Genomic DNA, 24,859 nt, shown 5'->3' with positions numbered 1-24,859 from the left:
TTCTCTCGCAGTTGAAAATGGCTGGTGTGGGCACTATCTACCTAATTTTTTTTCAATAATGTTTTATTCGGACTTTAATTTTGCAATGTTACAGTTAGTACAAGCAGCAATTTTCTTATATTTGTCTATGTGTTGTTGGGATCTAAACTACAGTGTATGTGTAGTTTGAGGGGAAGTTTCGACGTAAGCTTATTAATAATTCCATTATTAGAGTCATTTTGTCATTTACAGTCTGTTGATCAAATTCTGTCTGAATAGAGTTAAATAATTGGCGTCCTGTACATATATTACAGGACAAAATAATGATGCATACAATTTGTTTAATTTGTTGAAGACGGCACTCTTAATATTTCTTGTGTAACATGTATGTCTTATTCTTTTATTATCTCATCTCACAACTTCTGGTGTGAGGAATACAATCTGAATTATTAACTACAATCAATGTGTCCTTCCCTAACTGCATTTACAGGGTATAGCCATAGTTATTGCTTCAAGAACAACAAGAGACTAAAAATAAACTGACTTAAAAAACTCACTAGAATTTAAAATAATAAAAAAATACTGACGTTAATTTCTATCGATGAGATGGTGACTGATAAAATTGCACCTTTCTGCTGTGGATAAGAAATGATTTATTGTAATTAATAATTCCAAAAAAGCCCATTGTTATCCTAACCAAAGCTGTAAATTGACAGAAACATTCTGTTTTAAATTGCTTATTTACAAGTCTATATTTATCCGATTTATTCCTAAGCCTTTCGATTCTTTGCTTAAATATCAGAATTTGCATTTCAATTTTAATTACTACTCTGGTGACACTGATTCTGCAGGAAAAACTACATTTGGGCCCAGTAGCTCAGCAGGGTCTCATTTTAATCAATAAAGAAATTTAGCACATCTAATATCTTCCTTTCTTCATTTTTTATTCTCTTCGTTATTTCCAGTACTCTGGCCTTCATTTTTTCTGTGTTCCTTTTATTTTTAACTGGGGTTTTCACTAACTGCGAGGTTATCTGGCGTTTGCTAAATTACTGACAGCCAAATGAAACCGGGGATTCATCACAATTACCTGACATTCACCTTGGAGTTGGGAAAACCTCTGAAAAAACCAACAGCGTAATCTGCCCAAGCAGGATTCAAACCTATAGCCGACTACCACCTTCGATCAGGACACCAGCTTCTTCTTACTCCTGACCTATGCTAGTGGCTCCCTTTCTTTACTGCATATTTTATTTTATCTCTTTTTATATTTACGTCTCCTATTCGACCTCTTCTTTTACTGTATCTAATCTATCTTCATACAATAATTTAATTGTAGTCCATTCCTCCCATGTATTGTGGATCCCTCGCAGACAGCTGATAAGGGGTGGTCCTCCAGCTTGGGGGTTGGGCGAAGGGCTAACAACCCATCACCGTAAAAAAGAGCCTGTTACGAAACTCCAACATAAGGTTAGTTAAGAGACCTGAGGGGGGAAATCCTTTTGGAAGGCTGAGACGTAGATGGGAGGATAATATTAAAATGGATTTGAGGGAGTTGGGATATGATGCCAGGGATTGGATTAATCTTGCTCAGGACAGAGACCGATGGAGGGCTTATGTGAAGGCGACAATGAACCTCCAGGTTCTGTAAAAGCCATTTGTAAGTAAGTAAGTAAGTAAGTAAGTTCATTCCTCCAGTTAACTCTGACACAAGACACAGAGCTTAAAGTCCCTCTCAGAAGACTTACGCTCCAGATTTTTGCATCCTGAAAAATCCATCGACCCCCAACTGGGTTTGAACCTGCAACCCTTACATCTAGAGGAGAGTGCTTTACCCTTGGACTACTGGGTGTGACTTCAATTAGAACCACCCATAATATGAAGAATATGCATAACCTAGTTGCACTCCTCATTCAGAACTGTTTAATTCCACTTTTGAAGAAGAAACATCAAAATTGTGTAATACAGTTGAAAATAAAAGTGTCTATGTAGAATTCCACTGATTGTCAAATGTTCACAATTAGCCAATTATGTACGTAAAAGCAATACAAACTGTGAAGCAGAAACAAAATGTGAGGACTGTTGTCACAGACAAAGCAGCAGATGATACCAAAATGTGTTTTTAGAACATAAAAAGGATTTTGATCTTTATTACAAATGGTTTTCTGCCCACATTCTAAAGTTTTTGAGTAATGATCTTCAGGTGGCACACATTACAAAACATGTGGTCAGTGTTTTGAAGCACTTCAGGAATAATCATGAATAGCTGATAAGAGTAGCCAACAAGTCTCTAAAGTTAACTCTGACAATTCTGAAGATACGATGTTGCTACTAAAACCATTCCACTAGCATTGAACAGAGTACAACAGATCAAGTTCATCATCTCAAAGTCAATTATTACCGCATGGAAAGAGTTAATGAAGGCTCTTACTGTTACTGACCAGAATGTAAGAAGAAAATTAAAACAGATACCACCTGGTCTTAACTCCAGCACACTTTCTTGCATATGTTGGATCCAAAGAAAAAAAAAATTAAGGAAATGGACCTTACTACAAAAGAAAAATAAAAGTACAGCTCTGAATTTTACAAGAAAACACTATTCAGTAACCGTCTGTTAACAGTTATTGTAACAGCTGAAGCTAAATCACCATCATTCCAAGAAGCTCTCTTTGCACCATAGGTAACAGGGGGAATGGCATCAAATGAGTGGTGGAAAAGCTATAAAAATGACAAAGTATTCTCTGTAATTATTCCAACTAAAGCCTTCTCTGCTAGTGTTGAGTGCATTTGCAATAGTTAATTGTAAAAATAGAAACAGACTCGGTACAGAGAAAACATCAAATTTGGTTTTCCTACTGAGAGTGTTCAAATAATGAAACTAATTTTGAAGATTTTTAATTGAAATATTATGAATTTCAGTTACATACTGGATAGTGGGGCATGATAGCGATCAGCCTATGTCATAAAAAATGAGAAAAACAAAAATAAATATGTATAAACAACTCTTTATAATTAGTTTTTTTTTCTGTTTAGGTATTTTATGTCAAGCAAAGCGATCGGTTTGGAAGTAAATCCCGAAAAGACAAAGTATATGATTATGTCTCGTGACCAGAATATTGTACGAATTGGAAATATAAAAATTGGAGATTTATCCTTCGAAGGGGTGGAAAAATTCAAATATCTTGAAGCAACAGTAACAAATATAAAAGACACTCGGGAGGAAATTAAACGCAGAATAAATATGGGAAATGTGTGTTATTATTCGGTTGAGAAGCTTTTATCATCTAGTCTGCTGTCAAAAAATCTGAAAGTTAGAATTTATAAAATAGTTATATTACTGGTTGTTCTGTATGGTTGTGAAACTTGGACTCTCACTTTGAGAGAGGAACAGAGATTAAGGGTGTTTGAGAATAAGGTTCTTATGAAAATATTTGGGGCTAAGCGGGATGAAGTAACAGGAGAATGGAGAAAGTTACACAACACAGAACTGCACGCATTGTATTCTTCACCTGACATAATTAGGAACATTAAATCCAGACGTTTGAGATGGGCAGGGCATGTAGCACATATGGGCGAATCCAGAAATGCATATAGAGTGTTAGTTGGGAGACTGGAAGGGAAAAAGACCTTTAGGGAGGCCGAGACGTAGATGGGAGGATAATATTAAAATGGATTTGAGGGAGGTGGGATATGATGATAGAGACTGGATTAATCTTGCACAGGATAGGGACCGATGGCGGGCTTATGTGAGGGCGGCAATGAACCTTCAGGTTCCTTAAGAGCCATTTGTAAGTAAGTAAGGTATTTTATGTGATTTTAAAGGAATAAATATGTATAATGCTGCAAAGCAATTACTGTTTGATTGCCCATTGTGCATTCTAACTATTTCTAAACATACCTGGTTTCAAAATATAAGACTAATTTTTGCAACCCTAATGTTAAATTACTACTATCACAAGCAATATAGTACATACCTGTGTGAACAGAAACATACACCATACATACCTGTATATTGAACAGATGTTGTCGAGCCCCCCACAAGCAACATAACTGCCAGAGGGGGCATAGGCACAGGTCATGACCCAGCTCGATCTCAGGGGAATGGCGTGTACTTTGTTGGTGGTATAGCTGTCCCACACGATCAGCTTTCCATCTTGCGAGGCCGACACTAAGTTCCTGCAAACACTAGAGCATTGCATCAAACTGCCCGTTACTTGAGGGAGACTCCGGCCTGGCGGCCCACTGCCCCCAGCCGTGCGTCAACATCTACAATGCACTACAGCAGCCACTAAACTCAATACAAAAGCTGGGGATGCAACTACTTTCAAGACTAAAAAAATAAAACGCATCAAATGATGTGACAGCAATCCGTGTTACATGAATGGAGTAGTCAAGAAAAAAAAGAGTTTCAATTCAATTCAATGTAGACCAACTGGTAGTGATAACATTGAATCATAATATTTCTTCTTATAATTTTATGGGTTATATAGTACAGAATCTTTTAAGGGGTGTTTATAAATGTTTTGTTCCTTTTGTCCAATATTTCAAAATTAATTTGGGTATCCTCTCAGAATTCATTCTTGCTCCAAATTTTTCTGTATTAAGGTCGTGCAAGTTATGACTAGAGATAGGATTTTTAGGTAAATAATAGTACATTATGCAACGAGCCTATAATGGTAGTAATTCAGACGCGAGCGTCTTAATTACCATTATAGGCAAGTTTCATACAACTTTTTATGCTCGACCATATTTCTAACTTGAAATTATTCATAAGTATTCATGTTATTCTTATCTGACTGGGGAGCGGAACTGACCTTGTGCAATATCTCGTAAATTGTGAGATGTGCGCAGACGCGAAAGTATTGATTTTTTCCGAGGAACAAATGTCATTGACCTTGATATAACCTTGAAATTGATTTAGACATTGAAAAACGAGATGACAAATTGAATTTATTTGAATATTATTTACAATTAGCGCTAATTATTATAGTAACAGAACATAACCTTCTGTGACAGTATTGGATTTCCAGCCTCCATGACATTTCGCTAGTTGTCTTTCGATTCATATCCGAGAATAATCGATACTTGCGCTTTCATATTGCTACAATGGTGTTTTCTGATTGGTGGAACACCTGAACTTTAATGAATAGGTGTACTTTAATGAGGTCCATTAAAGGGCTGCTACCAGGTGTATAATTACTACATTTCAGCATGGTCGAGCATAAATGTTTTTTACTGCATGTACATAAAAGAACGCAACCAAGTTTAAAACTTTGATCGAAGAGCCACTATCATAAATATGAAATCTTATTTCACATAAAAACACATATTTTGAGAAAAAATTATGTAAAATAAATATTTTCGGAATTTTCTTACCAAACTGCTGATATGTTCAGAAGATATGGCTGTATCAAAATGGGAATTTACTTTTGAATAACCTTATATTACTCCCCAACTACTATGTAAAAAGAAACAGTGAATTATTGTAAGTTATCATCATCTCCCACTGTAATTTTTGTATCCTGTTCTTCTGTAATTACATGCTGAATACTTCGAGCTTTTATCAATAATTAACTGATAAAAATTGTGAATCATAATCCTATATGAACTGCAAGAGACGAAGATACAACATTTGATGGAAACAGTGACAGACATAAATAAGAGTTGCAGACGTATAATATGCACTTATCTACTCACGATATGAGATACATAAGAAATGAGTAAGCAGAAGCAAGAATGAAGAGGACTTTTATAGTTGTCAGCATATATACAGAGAAAAAGTGTGCTGTCGAAACAGCTAAAATTATCATTATTTCCACTGTCTACACAATGAACAAATTAAGGAAAATGGAAATATTTACAGCAAAGAAGATTGAAATGTGTATCTTAAATTTGGTAGAATATATGACATACACTTTACTTGAGCCTGACTATGTTACATATATAAAACTTAACAGGATATACTGTGACACATGATGCGTATGTAAGTAGACTTAAAATATGGAATGAATAAAGCAGGCAATGGGACACTGGTTTGGTGGCTGTACATGCATTCACAAATATAATAATATTTGTTAATTAACTACTATATTTGATAACACATACAAATTTATTATTTCAAGCAAAACTTGAAACATGTATAATGAAGAAAATGTCACCATTTATATGTGATGATGGAATAATTTGAAAATTCGTAATTAAAATTCGATGGCTAGTATGACTAAATTTACAATGGCAGCAAAAAAAAAAAAAGTTAATCACTTAAAATTTCTTTGGTAAAAACAGAATTATCATAACACATCACGTATAGGGACATCATTTTATTTTTATTTCAATTTTTATTGTACCTGAGTTTCTGAATGTACTTCACTCCCACCCTCTCTACTAGTAAACTTCCAACTATCCTCCACACAGGTCGCCTTACGATCATAGTAAACAGTACTGATTTAGTGAGTATAGTACATTCCAGAAATATGTTCGCGTTTTCCAGTGACGAAAGAGCTTTCAATATTTAATCATATTTTCGCACAGTTACTGTCGTCCGTTTGCCTATGTCGCATCCTGGTTTCCCCCACCCGCTTCTGCTCGCCCCTCTGTAAAGGCTAGTGGTTGGGCTGTCTTAGGTCTTTTCTGAAAACATTAATTTCTGTTAGGAATTGAACGTCTACGTAATATTATACAACTATTTAAAATAACTTAAATAAAAGAATCTCGTTAAGGGGAGGTTGTAAGCTGAACTAATAAATTAAGAAAAAGTCGGTAGTTAAGGAAGATCACAACTACAGGGTGCAAATTTTCATAGATGTAGATTGAATAGTTTCTGAGATAAGTGTACCTGAAGTTGCTAAATTTAACACGGCAAGGATAGGGCTTACAACCTCCCCTTAAGTAATTAACTGTCACGTGATTTCGCCCCTTTCTACGACCCTGCGACAAAACCACTTGGACGGACAGTAGATAGCATGTCTGAGTAATTTTATCTTTTCGGATCGGGCAGAAGTGAAGAATGAATTTACAGTACGTAAGGTACTCTTTTATAGAGTAGATACAGAATTATTTCAACATGAGTTACTAGTACGAAGGACGAAACTGGTAATTGGAATTAGGTACAATAGTCTATAGTGTGATAATATGGACAAAACAACTGAAGCCTGTATCGAAATGAACGCCACCATTTTCAAAAATGTATTTAAATATCTATGTTATTATTATTTCCATTTTAACTTCATTCTCTATAGTGTACACTAATGTGCTGTAGACAGTATAATATACACTGCATAATGAATATGTCCGCATGGATAGCTCAGTTCGTGAGTAAAAACACTCATTGTTAATACTGTACTGTATTTTGATTAAATAAAAACCTAATGAAAATTATCGAACTCAAATCGCAATATTTCTTAGTTTATGTAAATGGATGAACTACTTTTCTTCCCTCCTATACCTAGTAAAGTGATTTATTTGTATTTTACGTAGTATCATCGAACTCCAGTCGTGGAAGGGGGTAGCAAACGGTGTTTCCGGTTCCCAACCGTTAATCCAAAGGTATAGCCAGGTTAATATTAGAAATGTTAGTAAAAATAAAATGATGTCCCTGTATATGAAGCGTGTTTAAGGATTTTTAGGTTAAAATGTAATTTCTCATCTTTGCGGGAGGAATGTTATGTTTAAACAACATAAAGTTCCATCCCATCCACTACTTTCAACCCCTATGCTCAGAGATGCAATTTGTACAGTTTTATAGTATGGTCTGCAATAAAACATTTTAAGATAATATTCAGCCTTCTGATGGGTTACAGGCATCTGATGAGTTGGTCAAATAAGCATCCCTTCCTAAACTGCATTCAGCTGTTCACTTGTTTCGCCAAAGGGAGAATGCTGGTTAGCCCAGAAGATGTCATGAGGGCTGTGACCTTAGTTGATAATGACCATAACTTCCATTATATGGCTAATGCAATTAGTGCTTTCTTTGAAAGTGTTCAACAGATTCAGATGCTTTGTGATTGGCATATGACAACGGTTTAGGCAAGAGATCGGCTAGAAGAGGTTGTTAATCAGGTGAACGTAAGTGAGACAATAAGAAATTTTCAGGAAAGGAACTTAATATCCAAGATACCCACATCAGGTCTATAGCAAACACTACAGCACTGAGTAATGCATCTGCAATTCGTGCACCAGCAGTGCACCAAGGACCAATGGGCCACCATCTTCTTTATTGGTGAGTCCCATTTCTTCCCCATGACACCAGTCAGAAAGGAGAAAGTATAGAGGAGACTCTATAATGGTGTGGAGCAGCAACACCTCTAAGGCCCATATGTAACTCATTTTCATTGATGACAGGGTCCTTAATTCTTATTGATACATTGAGGATGTTCTGTCAGGATATGTGGTAATGAGGACTGTGACCTTAGTTGATAATGGCCATAAGCTCCATTATATGAGTAATGCAATTAATGCTTTCTTTGAAAGTGTTCCAACAGATTCAGATACTTTGGGATTGGCATATGATGACGGTTTAGGCAAGAAATCGGCTAGAAGAGGTTGTTAATCAGGTGAACATAAGTGAGACAACAATGATAAAGTTTCAGGAAAGGAGCTTGATATCCAAGATACCCACATCAGGTCTATAGCGAACACTACGGCATTGAGTAATTCATCTGCAATTCGTGCACCAGCAGTGCACCAAGGACCAATGGGTCACCATCTTCTTTATTGATGAGTCCCATTTCTTCCCCAGGACACCAGTCAGAAAGGAGAAAGTACAGAAGAGACTCCATAATGGTGTGGAGCAGCAACACCTCTAAGGCCCATATATAACTCATTTTCATTGATGACAGGGGCCTTAATTCCTATTGATAGATTATAGATTGGGTTATTTTACGACACTGTATCAACATCTAGGTTATTTAGAGTCTGAATGATATGAAGGTGATAATGCCGGTGAAACGAGTCTGGGGTCCAGCACCGAAAGTTACCCAGCATTTGCTCGTATTGGGTTGAGGGAAAACCCCAGAAAAAACCTCAACCAGGTAACTTGCCCCGACCAGGATTCGAACCCGGGCCACCTGTTTCGCGGCCAGACGCGCTGACCGTTACTCCACAGGTGTGGACCCCTATTGATACAGTGAGGATGTTCTGTCGGGGCATGTGGTGTCATTCACTCTATTCATTGGTGAGGACTTCATCCCCATGCATAAAAAAATCCTACCCACATGCTGTTCATTGCGTGATGGACTACCTTGTCGAAGTCGGGACCCAAAGACTGAACTGGCCAGCAAGAAACCCAGACCTTAATCTCATCCAGTGGACATAAGAGTTTGTTGACATAATTCTGACATTGAGAAACTGTGAGAAGCCTTTCCCCAAGAATGGGATCTAATTCCTTATAAGGACCAGCATGTCTATCTGGTAGGTAGCATCTCGTGACAGTTGGATACTTTTATTGATCCTAGAAGTGGCAATGCCTGTTACTGACAAAGATTGGTGCTAGATGAGTTGCCTTACAACATTCAGTCGCGAAAATTTGTGTGGAGGATGGAAAAAACACTTTACTGCCAAGAATGAAGAAGAGATCAAAATGCTTACATTAAATATCTTTAAAGGAAACAATGAAAAAAATTGTTTTGTTCGAAGTTTTAGTGTTTTTTACTTCATAATGTAAACTGTGTAATTAAAAATCATATGAAAATTATTGAATAATGATAAATTAAGAATTTCTTCAAAATTTAATGTGATCTGCTTTTTGCCTGTTAATGTACCAGTATACTGAAGTTACTCCCAACTCTTGCAGGACATGCAAATAATAAATTAGCATACAAACACTGCAACACTAATTGAAAGGTATCCATGCTCATTCATACTGTGTGTCTGCTTGAAATAACAAACTGGCTGGAGTCGATTGTAGGGTATAACAGTAAATCATCTATGATTAATGACAATTTTCTTCAGTGAATATTACAATTCACATTCCTTACAAATCCATTGCAAGATAAATTTCTGTACTTCAGATCAATAAAGCATGAAGGACTAAAATGTTGCAATATAGGTACACAACTGTATGAAATTTTTTACGCATTTTATCAAAGCTTCCTTAATTCAAAATGCACTTTTAACTGCGTCCTTCGAGCATCAGAAGAATAAAAACGAAATGATGCTGTTTCAGCTCTATTTCTTAGCGTTAACTGCTAAAAAGATATGGAAAGTAACTTAAAATGTTATGAATTTTAAAAATATTTATCCTAATATCGAATTATTCATAACAAAACTATGTTTTTTTTTTTTTGTTTAAAATATGGATTTAAGTGGACTTCAATAATAGGAAATAAAATCACTTAAAAAAGCTGAATGGTAATAATTCAAGATGATTATACATCTTGTAAATAATACCTTACTTCTACTAAAAATGTAAGCAGTCATATAATTAACATTTACAATATATTACATAATTATACGAGATTAATTGGATCAAAAATATGTCTGAATCCATATGCTCGAATATAACAGAATATATAAAAACCAAAAATGTAGATCGATGGTGTTGAAGAGCAAGCTCAAATGGAAAAAAGGAAAGTTCACTTTATCCCTATAGTAAAAAGTCTTTCAGATTATTAGAAGAAAAGATTTACAGATTTTTTTTTTTACTGGGTTATTTTACGATGCTGTATCAACATCTTAGGTTATTTAGTGTCTGAATGAAATGAAAGTGATAATGCCATGAAATGAGTCCGGGGTGCAACACCGACAGTTAGCCAGCATTTGCTCATATTGTGTTGAGGAAAAACCTCAACCATGTGACTTGCCCCGACAGTGATTCGAACCTGGGCCATCCGATTTCGTGGTCAGACGTGCTAATCGTTATTCCACAGATATCTATTTGTTATCAAGTTTTTAAGGAGCGCTATACTCCTATCTGATCAGAAATACTGTGTATATGTATCAGAGATAATGTCATCATTCAACTTGACTGCTTGTAGTGAATCAAAGCAACAACAAGGTTCTCAATTAATCCTACTTCGGAAATAACAGTTCCTATTTACTACTAAACTGAAATTATGCTCAGTGATTGTATTTTTCTCTGTAAAAGTTACTTTAAAACAGTTCTGGTACAAGGGAGATTATTGAAACTTATCTCAATGCAGTGCCCTCTTCAAGAAGTGCTATACAAAGACTAGTGATGAAATTTGAAATCATAGATTCACTGTTGAACAAAAAACATTCCCAAAACACGAAGAGTTTTAATGGAAAATAGGCAAAGTGTTTCGTACGAAACCCACACATTAAAGAAACCCCAGGCTAATACTGAACGTGAAATAATTAGAATTTCAGTTGATGAGTTTAGACAAATGAGTATGTATGTATTTATTCACACTGCAATGGGTATATACCCGGTGGCAGTGGTAACTAATTACACTCAATAATGACAATAATAAACTTATTAATTAAAATACAATTAATGATAATACTAATAATTAATACTAATAGTAATAATAACAATAATAATAACAACAACAACAGGGAATATACTAAATTAAATGAAACGATCACTTAAAATAACATTTGAAATATTCTAATTTGTATCTTAAAACTAAGATCGAACTAAAACCCACGAGTATATGTTCATATCTGCACAAGTACCTTTCAACATTACACTCATTTCGCTGTCAACTCACTCACTGCAATGGAACTACGACACATTTCACTGATTCTATCCTGATTTCACTAACACTTCAAAAACATTTCACTGTTCAAATACTTTGCACTGCCACTATAACCTATACAGCTTCACTGACAGGAACACGTTTCACTTACACAGCACACTTCACTGACACGACATACTTCTTCACTGATACAACACACTTCACTGACACAACATAATTCTCCACTGATACAACACTTCAATAACAACATATCATTTACACCCTTTAAGTACTGTGTATAATTACCGTCTATTAGTAAGGTCCTTAAGCCTGTTTTTAAATACATTTTTGGTTGTTGGTAAAGCCTTTAGTAAGTCTGCAGGTAAAGCATTCCAGTCCCTGATAGTACGATTGAGAAAAGAAAACTTTCCAGTGTCCGTCCTCTGCCTTCTTTCCCTCAATTTATATGAGTGGTCGTTCCTTGAAGAGTAATTTGGCGGCTGCAACCTATTTTTTATTTCTTTCCAGGCAGGCTCATCTCTGTATGTTTTGAACAGTGCGCATAATCGAATTCGCGTTCTCCTGTCCGTGAGTGTGTCCCATTTTAATGGTGAATTTTTCCAACAACACTTAAGAGCCCGTTTTTGAATCTTTTCCAGTGTCTTAATATGTTCTAATCTGTAAGGATCCCAACATGCAGCACCATATTCCATTACTGGACGTACTAGTGATTTATATGCAATCTCTTTCGATTTATCAGAACCTTTTCTTAGTACCCTCATCACAAAGTGTAACGCTCTCCATGCTTTTCCCGCTGTGTCTGTAACGTGTTCCCCCCAGCCGAGATCGCTGCTAAATGTTATTCCGAGGTATTTACATTTGTTAACTTCCGGAATGGTTTCACCCCCTAACGTATACGATGCGACTATTTTATTTCTTTTCCTTGTAAAGCTGATGGCTTTGCTCTTTAGAGAATTTATTTTCATTTTGTTGGCTATTGCCCAATCATTTATTCTATTGAGGTCATTCTGGAGAAGAGTAGTATCTTCATGACTTTTTATTTCCCTGTATAACATACAATCATCCGCGAATAAGCGAACCCTAGATAAGATATTAACTGGCAGATCATTTACAACATATTCTCGCGATAACAAGCAAGCTTGTATACAAGTGAAAGGACGACACTTTCAACATCTACTGTAAGGCAGGTTCCACAATCCATTTCTATTTCAGCCACTATAGGCAGCATTTCACTGGCCGATGCTCGACCTGCCGACTGGGAGTCAAATTCTGTGCTATAGCAGTCAGATAATTATATCAAGGATCCCGAAAGGTAGAGTTTACTCTCGTCTATTTTTATGGAATTTTTCTACCATATTATATGACCACACAAGAGATATATAATGATATGGGGTCTTAATGACATTTGTTTCCCACCTAAAACACAGGACATCAAACTGATAAAGGAGAAATATATCACCTAGGTGAGGTTCGAACCCATAACTATGCCTTTCACACAATGTTAAAGAAGATAGCTCTTGCATACATGCAACAGGTAAGCAGGGGATAGTTTCAAGGGCAGTTCATTTTTAAACTCCTGTAACTTGTATCAAAATTTGCAAGTGATAAGTCGAAATACGACAAAATGATCATAAGTAACGAGCTAATTCACAAGTGGCAGGTGAGACTCTGCCTACAACAACTTCATCAGCCAAAAGTTGATGAAAATTGAGATCTTAATTCCTTCAGCTGAATGAGCAATGGATGGATGGGGTTTAGGTAGGAGTTACCTGAATCAAAATTCTGGGCTTTATACAAGGGAAGTTCAGTAAAGACTGGCACCATCATTGTCAATCATGTCACATAGAAGTGACTGCATGGACATCTCTACTTACCTAACCCTGTAAACCAGTGGTAGGCATTTTTAAGCATTTAGCCATTCCACAGTGAACATAGCAAACCCACCTACTTCATTCACCTTGTATGCTAGACTGTCTCAAACCCTCCTTGCTACTGCTCAGTGGTAGCTCATATACAAAACAGTACGAACTAATTGCTATTCTTAATGAAAAAGAAACGTTTATTTATTACAAACAACAGGGATTAAAAACGCACATTTTTGCAAACAAAAAAGTATTTTTCTTTTTTAATAAAAAACTCATCAGAAATGTTAACATTATTCATCATAATGATGGTGGTTTTTCCAAAATTCTTATTTTCTTGAAGACATGCACGTTGTGCTATTTTAATGAGGCACTTTAATAAATCCTACTTGCTTTTATGGTTTTTTGCTTTAGCAATTTCCCACGCAACTTTAAAGCTCGCTTAAAAAATTCCGCCTTGGTTATTGTATCTGGTTTATTTTTTTTTTCGTTCGTTTTTTCCACAAAACTTGCTTTTTTAGTTCTAGTAATTGTTTACCACGATCATCACATGCCTGTAAATATACTGTAGTAACTTATATTATGAATTTTATGTTGAAATTATTATGTAAGTTAGAGAATTGAATTTTAATTAATTGAACCTTAAAAAATTAAAACTCTTACACTTCAGATACCTATTTTTACGATGCTGCTGCACATTTATTATATTTAACAAGTCAATAACACCTTTTGGAACAGCAAACATCTAATGTTCTCCCCTTCCTAAAAAAATAGGTATTGTTCTTCACATTCCTTAGGTCTTCTTCGATTCACTTACTTCCTTCAAAAGGGACATTATTTCTTACTATGCCACCACTAGTAACCATGCGAGTGAGCACACTGAAGTACGTCAACAAACCCTACTGGTACAGGTGAACTGGAGGGTGGGGGTTGAGAAGTCACGTACTACAAGTTCTAAATGTACTGCATTTGCCGAGCAATGACATTGGGATTGTTGTTATTCTCACTGACTCATGTCCTACTGTTAAACAGCCTGCATACATTCTGGAAATATTGGTTTGGAGTGTTCATACTCTTTTAACACTAAAATTTGCACATTAGATTATGATTTATTTAACGACACTCGCAACTGCCAAGGTTATACCAGCGTTGCCGGTGTGCCGGAATTTTCTCCTTCAGGAGTTCTTTTATACAGTGACACTGTCTTGTTACGCTGCGGGGTTTTCATTTTCCCGTCATCCACAGCTAGGAGCTTATCTGCGGCCAAGTAACTTTAAAGCATTTTACAACATTAGTGCCAGTCTTCATTGAACATCCCTCCTATGTACAATACGTAAAGGTATTGATTCTATCTTGGGAGGTGCACAACATAAGGAAGAAAATTTTCAAATAATTTTGTGACAGATAAAAAGAAAATCCAATAACCGAAAAACATTGATAACTATGAACAACTATGCTATCTCTTATTTTTTCAATTTACCAAGCCTACTCACAAACATGCAACACGTCTACAGTATTATGAAGTTTACTTGTTTCGTTGAATTAACATGTTTACCTCGAGTCTGAACCCCAATGCATAGCGTAGATCTTGGCAAGGTGGCCCCTGAGTGTCCTCCGTGTGCGCATCTGTATCCGCCCGATGGGTTCCATGTTGCTGGTCGCCTGCACCAGGCTTGTGTCGCATGCTGCTTTCCTCGCATCCTGAAAATGATGATATATCATCAATGCAATGCAATGAAAGGAAAGGAAAATACAAAAGCAACCTTTAATAAGATGTTACTCTCGGCAGTGACAAGGCTATCATGCCTGCCACTAGATCTGAAGTCTGAGTATTAGAATGCAACCACAGTTTTGCATTCTTTTAGGAAAATAAAGAAAAAGCCTGGAAAATATTCGTAGACTCATAGCGTGTAAAAGCACCTTTTTCCTAAATGAGAAAACTTCACGAAAAATTATCAGCCATTGCTCAATCACGTAAAACTTCAACTGTGGTAGCCCTCGATCTTATCTACAATTCAATAAATAATCAATGGTAATCAATTCTGCTTTACAGGTTCATTCATTTCAGGAATGAAATTCAACTAACACAGTACAGGAAGATCTTTCGTATAATGGAGGCATAGTGGAAAACCATTCCTAATATTTGAAGCGTGCATTTCCAGAACGTTGTAAGTGGCAGTTTGTAAAGTTTGCAGTAGGAACAAAAAATAGTTTTATACAGTACATACAACGTTGTGACTTGCACAACATGAAAGTGCACTACTTTATTACTTGGAGTAGCACTTTCTTCATAATCTTTTGTAATATTGTCAAACAGGGCACCTACAACTGATATAATTATGTGAAAAAATCAATTCTCCCGGTTTCGGCACTTACTACATTATGGAACTGCACGTTTCATTTCATATTTATTTGTCATCCAACTTTACAGTTCAAGTTGTGGTGGATCTTTATATTTCCGCTTTTCGATCCACCATCACTTTACTATATACCACCCTTTTATGTTAATACATTCATTTGCCAAGCATTTCCTGATTACTTCCTATTTTTCTGTTTTAACTGAATCGCTATCTTCTATTCTTTCTCATACCTGGATTGTCTTCCTTCCATTTCCCGCTTTCCTATTAAATATTGCATATTCCTTTCCTTAATAATTTGCATTTATTTATTTTATTCTCTATTCTCAAATCTCCCCACTCTTAATCATTCTTTTCCAGCTATTTTCTCCTAAATTACTTGTCTACATTTCCATTTTCTCTATTTTACAACACTCATTATTTTCCTGCTATGCTATCCTCTATTTATTTACGTACTTATCTCTTTCTCTTCCCATCTCTCCTAAATTTCTCCTTTTATTGCTTTTTTACGTAAATTTATATCTATAATACTCTACAGTTTTGGTACCCCTGATGCTACTCCCAACCCACATCATTATTCCGAATAAGATTTTAATATTATTTCCAAGGATCTTCGTACTTTCTATGTAAGCATTATTTTATACAGTATATCGAATTAATATTATATATTTAAATAATGTATTTTACGCTTATTTATATGCATTTCTTCTGAATACCCTGAATTGTTTTCAAATTTCAAAAATCTGTATAGCATATCTGTTGAAGACGTATATCTTTTTTAATTTTGGAAGAAAAAAACACACATGCACACACGCACGCGCACGTGCATACACTGAAATGTCCATACAACCATTACTGATATAATGAGAATACTCTTTCATAATCTTAAAGTAATATGGTCCCAACATTAATTCCATTAGCGCATCTAATGTAAAGTTTCTCTCGATTTTACGAGTTACTTTACTTCCGGTACTATGAAGAAGGTCATGATGTCATGAATAAGTAAGAATGAAAGATCCCTATCACTTGAGGAGGGGATTTGACATCGATATCCTTCGCCTTGACTGTGATGTCACCATTAAAACCATTACCAACAAAGTGTAGTAAAATCGACTAATGGAGAACAATGAGCTTGTCTGGCAATCGGTTGTTTTTTTATATGCCAAAACGTTTGAAGTAGCTATATGGATTAGTATTGCTAAAGGTCATAATAATTACGATTTCAGGTTTTCGCAAGAAAATTAGTCTACAGTAAAAATTAGTTGTAATTAAAGAAACCAACCGGGAATAAAAAATCTATAATAGCAAAAAGGTACGGAAGAATTTTCAGAATTTACGGTGATCACTTTAAAAAAAAAGGGGGGGGGGGGGAATAGATGGACGAAACCCTAGATCATATATACCCAGACAGGTCGGCCTTATAGGCTTTGACGTTAACAACTTGTCATGTTTACTACGCTGCCATCTAGTTGTTACCTAAGGAGTCACGTCATAATTCCCATTTGAATTGCATTAGCGACTGTACTGCCTTCTCGTGTTCGTTTACGGTGGCGATCCTGGCGGTTGTTCTCTTCAAAGTGCTGCCGATTTTAACATAGCGATGAGTTATCTGTTACATATATGATCTAGGACGAAACTCACAATTCAAATGTCATAGATTCCGCTAGAAAACGGCTGAACAATGCAATATAGTGATGTGGATACAGCAACAAGGATTCCAAAAAAAAAAAAAAGTCTTTAAACATTCTAATGGACAAAGACGGTGCTTGGTGGTAGGTTTTCGCGGGGTACCCGGTTGCCCTACCATTATTATATCTTTGCTCCATTAATCACCATGTAGTGCTATGTAGCTCGTATCCCATGGTGCACCGATAGCAACGCCTACAACGGCAAAATGTACTTTGGCATGTCGCTCTTAGATGGGGGACTCTCGAGTGAACGATATGAAGTCAAATACCGGCCAATGGATAAAAAAAACCATTCCGAATTCCTATAAACGGACAACTGCTTTGCACTCAAGTAAAAAATGTATTGTTTACCATGCTTGGCGTAGACAACTTCAAAGCCAGCAATAACGGTTCGCTTTAGTGATCAACTGATCATCATGGCATAATAAGTTACAGTATTTACCATAAATTAACGGAGAAGTGACGCGAATCAATGGTGTAATATTAAAATGCCGATAAAATGGGGGATTTTTTTTAACAGTTCCTTCCTGAAAGGGCTATAATTTAAATGAAAGTGCAGTGGAGGCAATAAGAACAATTTTCGCCTATCTTTCTCTATGTAAATCTGCTGCACACACAAGCCTCCACTGGTTGTAGGAAATGGTTTGAAGCCTAACTGCTTAAATTATCAAACGAGAATAATTTTTAAAATTATATTTTTCAAAGATCAATATTTCCAAAGTTCTGAAGAATCTACTTTTATTTATTTATTTTAATGTATTTAATATTGAACAAATTTATGAGTATACGCTGTTAAAATTTTATCATAAAAATCGTAATAAGTTTATATTACAGAAACATAATTATGACACAAGACGAAATATTAATTCAACATTAGTAGAACCTAAATGTCTCACATCTGCTGGTCTAAAGCATAGCATTAATTTTGGCCCTCGGTTGTACAATGCTTTAACTAAATTACACCCAGAACTTCTAACATGTAACTCACTAACATATAACAAGAAAATTAGAAACGTGTTCATATCTTCAATTTGATTAAATAAATTTATAGCCTATGTGCATGAATTAATCAACCTATATTATATTTGTATTCTATAATTTTGAAAAAAAAATATATATATATATATATATATATATATATAAATTGTCCTACTTTTCACGTGCGATATTATTCTTCTTTAGTGTTAATATATTATATAATTCCATTGCCGCTGTAATTTAAATTTTATTTCCTATTTTATTTTATTTATTTATTTTTATTATTATTTTTTTTTATTTTCTACATTTCTCTTATATTAATATTGTATTATATAATTTCTGTAACTGTAATTTTAATTTTATTTCCTATTTTATTTTATTTCATATTCTCTTATAGGCCTATTAATATTATATCTGAACTGCGACCGAACACGAGCGCTGCTCATTCGGTCTCAGAGTTTGTTAATACTACTGTATCTCATTTTTTATATTGATTGTATTATTTTATTTCTATTTCTCTTGTTTGTTTGTAATTATATTATTTATTCTGTATTCAAATTAAAATTAAAATTAAATTAAATTAAAATTTAATGTGCGTCGTCTGATACTGTCTTTATGTCTTATTATTATTGTATCTCCAATGGGGGTCAGCCCTATTTTACATATGTATGTTAGGGCTATAGTTTTACACAAAAAAGGTAAGCATAAAGAGAAATGGGAAAGAAAATTAAATTAGCTTACGCGATGTAAACAAAACATAAACAATCCGTAAATCAGGCATTGCGATTGCAAAACAAATATCAGGCATCAATTTGAGACATACAAACACATTAACAACACACATACGTAACACTTCTATAATACAAATATGCAGCTTTCCGTACCATACATCATAAATTAATACACAATAGTCATACAAACACAATCAAACTATAATTACGACATTGCGACGACATCAAGCATCCCATAACTGTGACTCACATAACAAATCAAGCATCCGTTACAACACATACACTTCAACATAGTAACCACACTTTTAAAAGTTACAAATTTGGCTCCAAGAAGAATAAATAGGACACTGTTACTAATTAATATTCTTCTACAAGGTCTTAAATACATCTGTAATAAATCTGTGAAATTCCTTTAAGCAACATTGCTTCAGAAAAAACTTTTGTTAATGGTGGTAAGAAAGTTGTATCGCACATGCTAAGATGGGTTTCTAGCCGGTATCTCTTGCGTTCTTGTAGCGGACACTCGAATAACAGGTGGTCGACTGTTTGTGCGGGGTTTTCACAGGAATATGAAGAGCCGTTTAGGTTGTAAATTTTGAAACGTTCGAAATATGAATTAAATTTTCCGTGTCCAGTCATAAATTGCGTGGATATGTATGATGGTTCATAATTCTTCGCGGTTAGTCTATCTTTAACTGTGGGAAAATATAGTGATTTTGTGATTTGGCCATTTGAACTATTTAACCACATTCCATTCCAGTCATTTAACATGTTAACCTTCATTTCCATTTTAACATAAGAGAGGGGTTGTTTAGAGTATGTGTGTTCCGTTTCCGAATTCGCGGCCATCTTGGCTAGATGATCTGCTCTTTCGTTTCCTGCGTTCCCTACATGACCACGTACTCAATCGAAACATACATGTTGCTGTCTTATTCTTTTATTGTACTTACAGTACGCCTTATTTTTTATTTTAATTGACTAATTGAATTTAAATAGGAGACGTGGATGAGGAGGACCATGTTCTTCCATTGGCTTCTGAAACATGATAGGATATGCAATAGATAAAAAGAAACATCGCAGTTCTTGTAGATAAGTGCACAGGTCACAATCAAATACCAGTTCTGCGAAATGTAGAGGTGTTCTACTTCTCTTCGAGCTGCATTTCTGTTATTACATGCAATCACTGGACACGGGAATAGCGCTGCTTGAAAGGGTATTACTGGACCAACCTTGAGGAGGGGATCATCAACAACTTGGAAAGAAATGTGGTAAAACCTCACTGTGTTGATATAAAACAAAAGTTTGTGATATGATTGTTGTAAACTGGAAGCGTGAAAAACCAGAAGCTACGTAGAATATGAGGGAAAACGCGATATTGTTTTTCCTGCACTATGAGGAAAAAATAATTATAGGCTAGAGGAATTCCTAGTATAGCAACCAGGCGGAAGTTACGGGAAAGACAAACGATAAAAAAAATCTGTGAGTCAACCGTTCTTAACTTCAGTAGAAGCCACTGCCGCCTGTGAAGCACTACAGAATTTTCTTTCAAGTGTTTGTGTTCCGGATGATGATTCAGTGACTTTCATCAAACACAGCAATTCATTTTCGCTTTCTTTAAATAGGGCTATACAGCACCAGGAATAAAATTTACGACAGTGTTAATGTTACCTCACGGATTTTAGCACAGATTTTTCGATTAGTTTTTCATATGAAATAAGAAGAAGTTTGTAATGTCTTGGTTGCATCTCACATGTTCGAACATTGCAGGACACTAAAAGTAGTAGGCAGCATTAATTATTTATACCATCCGAACAGTAGCGGCTGGTGGTCAAAATAATGAGTGTGCTACAATCTCTATATCTGCCTACTATATACACTTATATGTAGCCTATTTATCTTAATTTGAGACTCGCCTAGTGACGAAATATGAAGTCCATACGACGTTCCTTCCTACTGCAGAACTTGTCATTTACCCTGGTGTTAAACCCCTCCATCTTGGACATCATACTATTTTCTATTGACAGTATTGCAAGAGCAGTGAGACGATTCTGGGACATAGTGTTCCTTAAAAACAGTTTTTATGCGTTTCAAGCAAGAAAAACATCTTTCTGGCTCAGCAGTGGCCATTGGTATTGTAACCAAAATATTTAACAACTTCGGTACTTCACGGAATGGATCCTGTAAATTGTTGGAGACTGTGTATTGTAACAATTGAACAGACATCTATATTTTGGAAGTCGGGTTTTCCGTATAGAATTCCAAGTTTGCGTTCATGAAAATTATACGAAAAATTCTAAAAAATTTTGCTGTGTAACAATTTTTGTTGCGTCTAGGTAGTTTAAAGACTGGAAACGGTGAGTAGTTTTCTGAATTATACAGTCACATACTTCCTTGGCTTCAATTTTCTGGGATTCCATTTTCCGTCGCTTGCTAGCTGATTCAGGAGGAACCTCGTAGTCCTACAGGTAGATGGCAGCAGCAGTCTGATATTTGAATTACCAAATACATTGTAAATAGTTCCGGGTTCTTCCACAAACAAGCATTCTTTCGTTACGCTTTACTTTTGCAGTCTCCAAGCTGTGTTGTGCTGAAGCTGACTACAGCACTTTCCCGCGTAAAAATAGCCAATCAGAGCAGTGATTTCAGCTTCGCACATGCGCATAAATATCTACATTCTCATATGAAGTTCAGAGTAGCACAACGAACCCCCTGAGACACCAAAGAACGAAGAGCGAAGACTAAACACTCGATAATGCGTCATGAATATAACCACGGGAAATTGTTAAATGACAGATCAGATACTATGGTATTACAAATACATTATTTGTGCAAAAATTATCACTGTGCTGTAGCACTGTAGCACATAGGGACGGGCCGCCCCTGCATCCGACCATCAATGCACTCGACTGTACAGTGGAAATGTCCCTTTAGAGACCAAGTGACACGTATGTATTATCAATGTGATGGTTTCCCCCCCCCCCCATCACTTTCTAGGTGCAGCAGCAGCTCACCTTGTGTACCAGATGAAAGTACAAACAAGACAACAATTATTGCTTGTGAACGATGCTGCGCTCATCAGCCGAGCTACGAAATGCTATGCGAGCGATTACATCCGTGCGGCTGTGCGTTAAGTGGAGGATGGAATATTTAACAATCTGCTTTCAAACTTAGTTATGTTTAATATCTGCTAATAAAGTGTCTTCTTTAATAATCCTCCTGCGTATTTATAATTGAGTATCTTTCATTCCGCTCACAACCGCTTCTACTTTCTTAAAATTCGAACAGTTGTGGCCCCTTAAAATAAATAACTGATCATAGGACCTAACTTGAATACTTTTTTTTTTTGCTCAAGATGACCTATAGAATATTGATTAATGAGCGGGTCATACTTAATGAATCATCCTCTACAGAATGTAAGGAAGTGCCGTCCTTTCCACAGTCGTCGGGGACGGTCTACACCAGGCCTGCACAAGGTTTGTGCTCTCCGAGCCGGCTCACAGCTCATGAGCGGAATGCAGATATTAGCTGCGCTCTGTATAAGGGTGGACTGGAAGAAGGGGTGATCTCGTACAAAATGTACACAAAAGGAAGTACTACAGTATTACGAGTGTTTATGAAATGAATTCCCGTTCAGTGTTTGCAAAACTATCTTGGACTATTATTAATTAATAAAGAAATATTTATTTTACAGAAATAATAGAAATTCTATAGCTACTTAAATGTACAATATCATGTTGCTATATTTTTATTTATCAGTACATCAAAACTGTTGGCAGCTGAAAGGAACAGTAGCCTACTGATCTAATGAAACATCAGTTACAGATGTTCGATGTCTGCTTTTATTAAAGTTGATTATAGAGAATAGTTGCTCACAAATATAAATGTTGAGCCAAACATAGCAATCATTTTCACAGCCAGCCTGTGTAGTCGTGGATATTATTGCTAATGTTTAGTCTTGTAAAACTCAACCAGGCTAGTACCTAGTATTATTCAAACGATCTTTAGCCCTTAGGTCACATTGAAGATCAATAAGTTCGAGCTGTAAATCGTTAAATGTTAAATGTTATGTTCCGTCTTTTAGATTCCTCCATACTGTACTGTAGCAGTAGGTAAGCAACGTGAAACAGTTACTGAGAATAGGCCTACACACTGCACTCCACTAGATAGCTGAGTGGTCGTTTCCCTCTCCTCTACCTATAGCAAGTCTATTTCATTCTGACGTATCTTCCTCTCCGTTTCGGCAAGCGGTAAACACGGCTCTCCCGCTCCGAAAGAGCGCGCGCGCTCGTTGAGCGCTGTTTGTGCAGGTATGGTCTACACTATAGGATCAAAAATGTTCACACAACATAGGGTCAAAATTTAAAGTTTTCCCAGAAAAAAATATTTCTTTCTTTATTTTATTTACGTTACACTGCTTATATCGTTAGTAAAATTACGAAAACAATTACATCAGTAGGTACAGTATATCTAGCAAAGCGTTAATATTAGTTTAAATAAATATCTGTGTGTTCTATTACGTTTTCGTGAAATGATATAATAATGCATGCTTCAATTTGTTAATATTATGGCGTGAGAGACGTGGCAACATCTTCAGCAGGGTTCATGCAGCTGACGTACTCTGCACATACGTACAGCTCAGCTGAGTTAAGCTCCCTGTGCATAGGTTTCTAATTTGTACTTTTATTTAATACCAAACCTGTTCCCCTGAACTTTTTAACGAGGTTTAATATTGTGGTTCTATGCGGAATAGGAGCACCTAACAATTTTCTTGAAAATCCTTCTTATTTTCCACAAACATTTTTTCACGTGTCTCTATCATAAAAATTCTTTGCTGGACTGTAACATTTTCTGGAGCCATTTACATAAACTACACTAACATTATGCACATTGTGAGTTCAGCTACAGAAGAGAAATTGTGTTTTGTGAAGTTTTCATCATGATGTGGAGTGATTATGAAAATCGTGTAGCAGTGATAGCATTTAATAGGGTTGGGAAATCAACTTGATATTTTCATAGCCCTTGATAAAATTAAAATCAGCGTTGGTACGTTTAACCAAAAGTCCCGGGTTCGATACCCGGCCCCGGAACAATTTTTCCCTCGAAATTATTCAAATTATTCATACACTAACATTAATCTTACACACTCTATTCCACAATAGCACATGGAAGTGTCTAACATACAAAACTGCACAGTGGACTACCACTACTGGAATCTGGTTTGGAATAAGATTTCCTCACACAGCTGAATGTGGTGACACCAAGGTCAGTATATCCAGTTTTACCATAAATATTGTTACAAACTTTTAAGTGAGGCTGTACAACCAGTTCTGAAGATTATTTTCCACTCTTGCAGCGAAGCATCAAAGCGCCATTGCGAGTTCAGCTACAGAAGAGAAATTGTGTTTTGTGAAGTTTTCATCATGATGTGGAGTGATTATGAAAATCATGTAGCAGTGATAGCATTTAATAGGGCTGGGAAATCAACTTATAATATTTTCATAGTCCTTAATAAAATTAAAATCAGCAGGATGTTTGTATTTCTAACCATCAAGATGTATACTCTATTTTTTTTCATGGAGTGCAGTTTCATAGAAAGGACTATGCCGA

General features: G+C 35.8%; 1 protein-coding gene across 4 annotated transcripts in view; it reads right to left on the bottom strand.

Annotated features, from left to right (window-relative positions):
- The window catches only part of Gbeta13F (guanine nucleotide-binding protein subunit beta-1), a 191,752-nt gene that overhangs the window by 25,126 nt on the left and 141,767 nt on the right, over positions 1 to 24,859 (bottom strand). For 3 of the 4 annotated variants that reach the window (XM_069835226.1, XM_069835243.1, XM_069835234.1), the window contains exons 3-4: positions 15,054 to 15,199; positions 3,985 to 4,164 (exon numbers count right to left, since the gene is read on the bottom strand). In XM_069835226.1, the coding sequence (XP_069691327.1) occupies positions 3,985 to 4,164; positions 15,054 to 15,199 (326 nt within the window). The remainder of the gene's footprint in view (positions 1 to 3,984; positions 4,165 to 15,053; positions 15,200 to 24,859) is intronic. The other variant, XM_069835251.1, reaches the window with a different exon arrangement.

The sequence above is a fragment of the Periplaneta americana genome, chromosome 1 (assembly GCF_040183065.1).
Source record: "Periplaneta americana isolate PAMFEO1 chromosome 1, P.americana_PAMFEO1_priV1, whole genome shotgun sequence".
NCBI lineage: Eukaryota > Metazoa > Arthropoda > Insecta > Blattodea > Blattidae > Periplaneta > Periplaneta americana.
The sequence above is the reverse complement of the archived record's forward strand: the minus strand, read 5'-3'. Positions and strand labels throughout refer to the sequence as shown.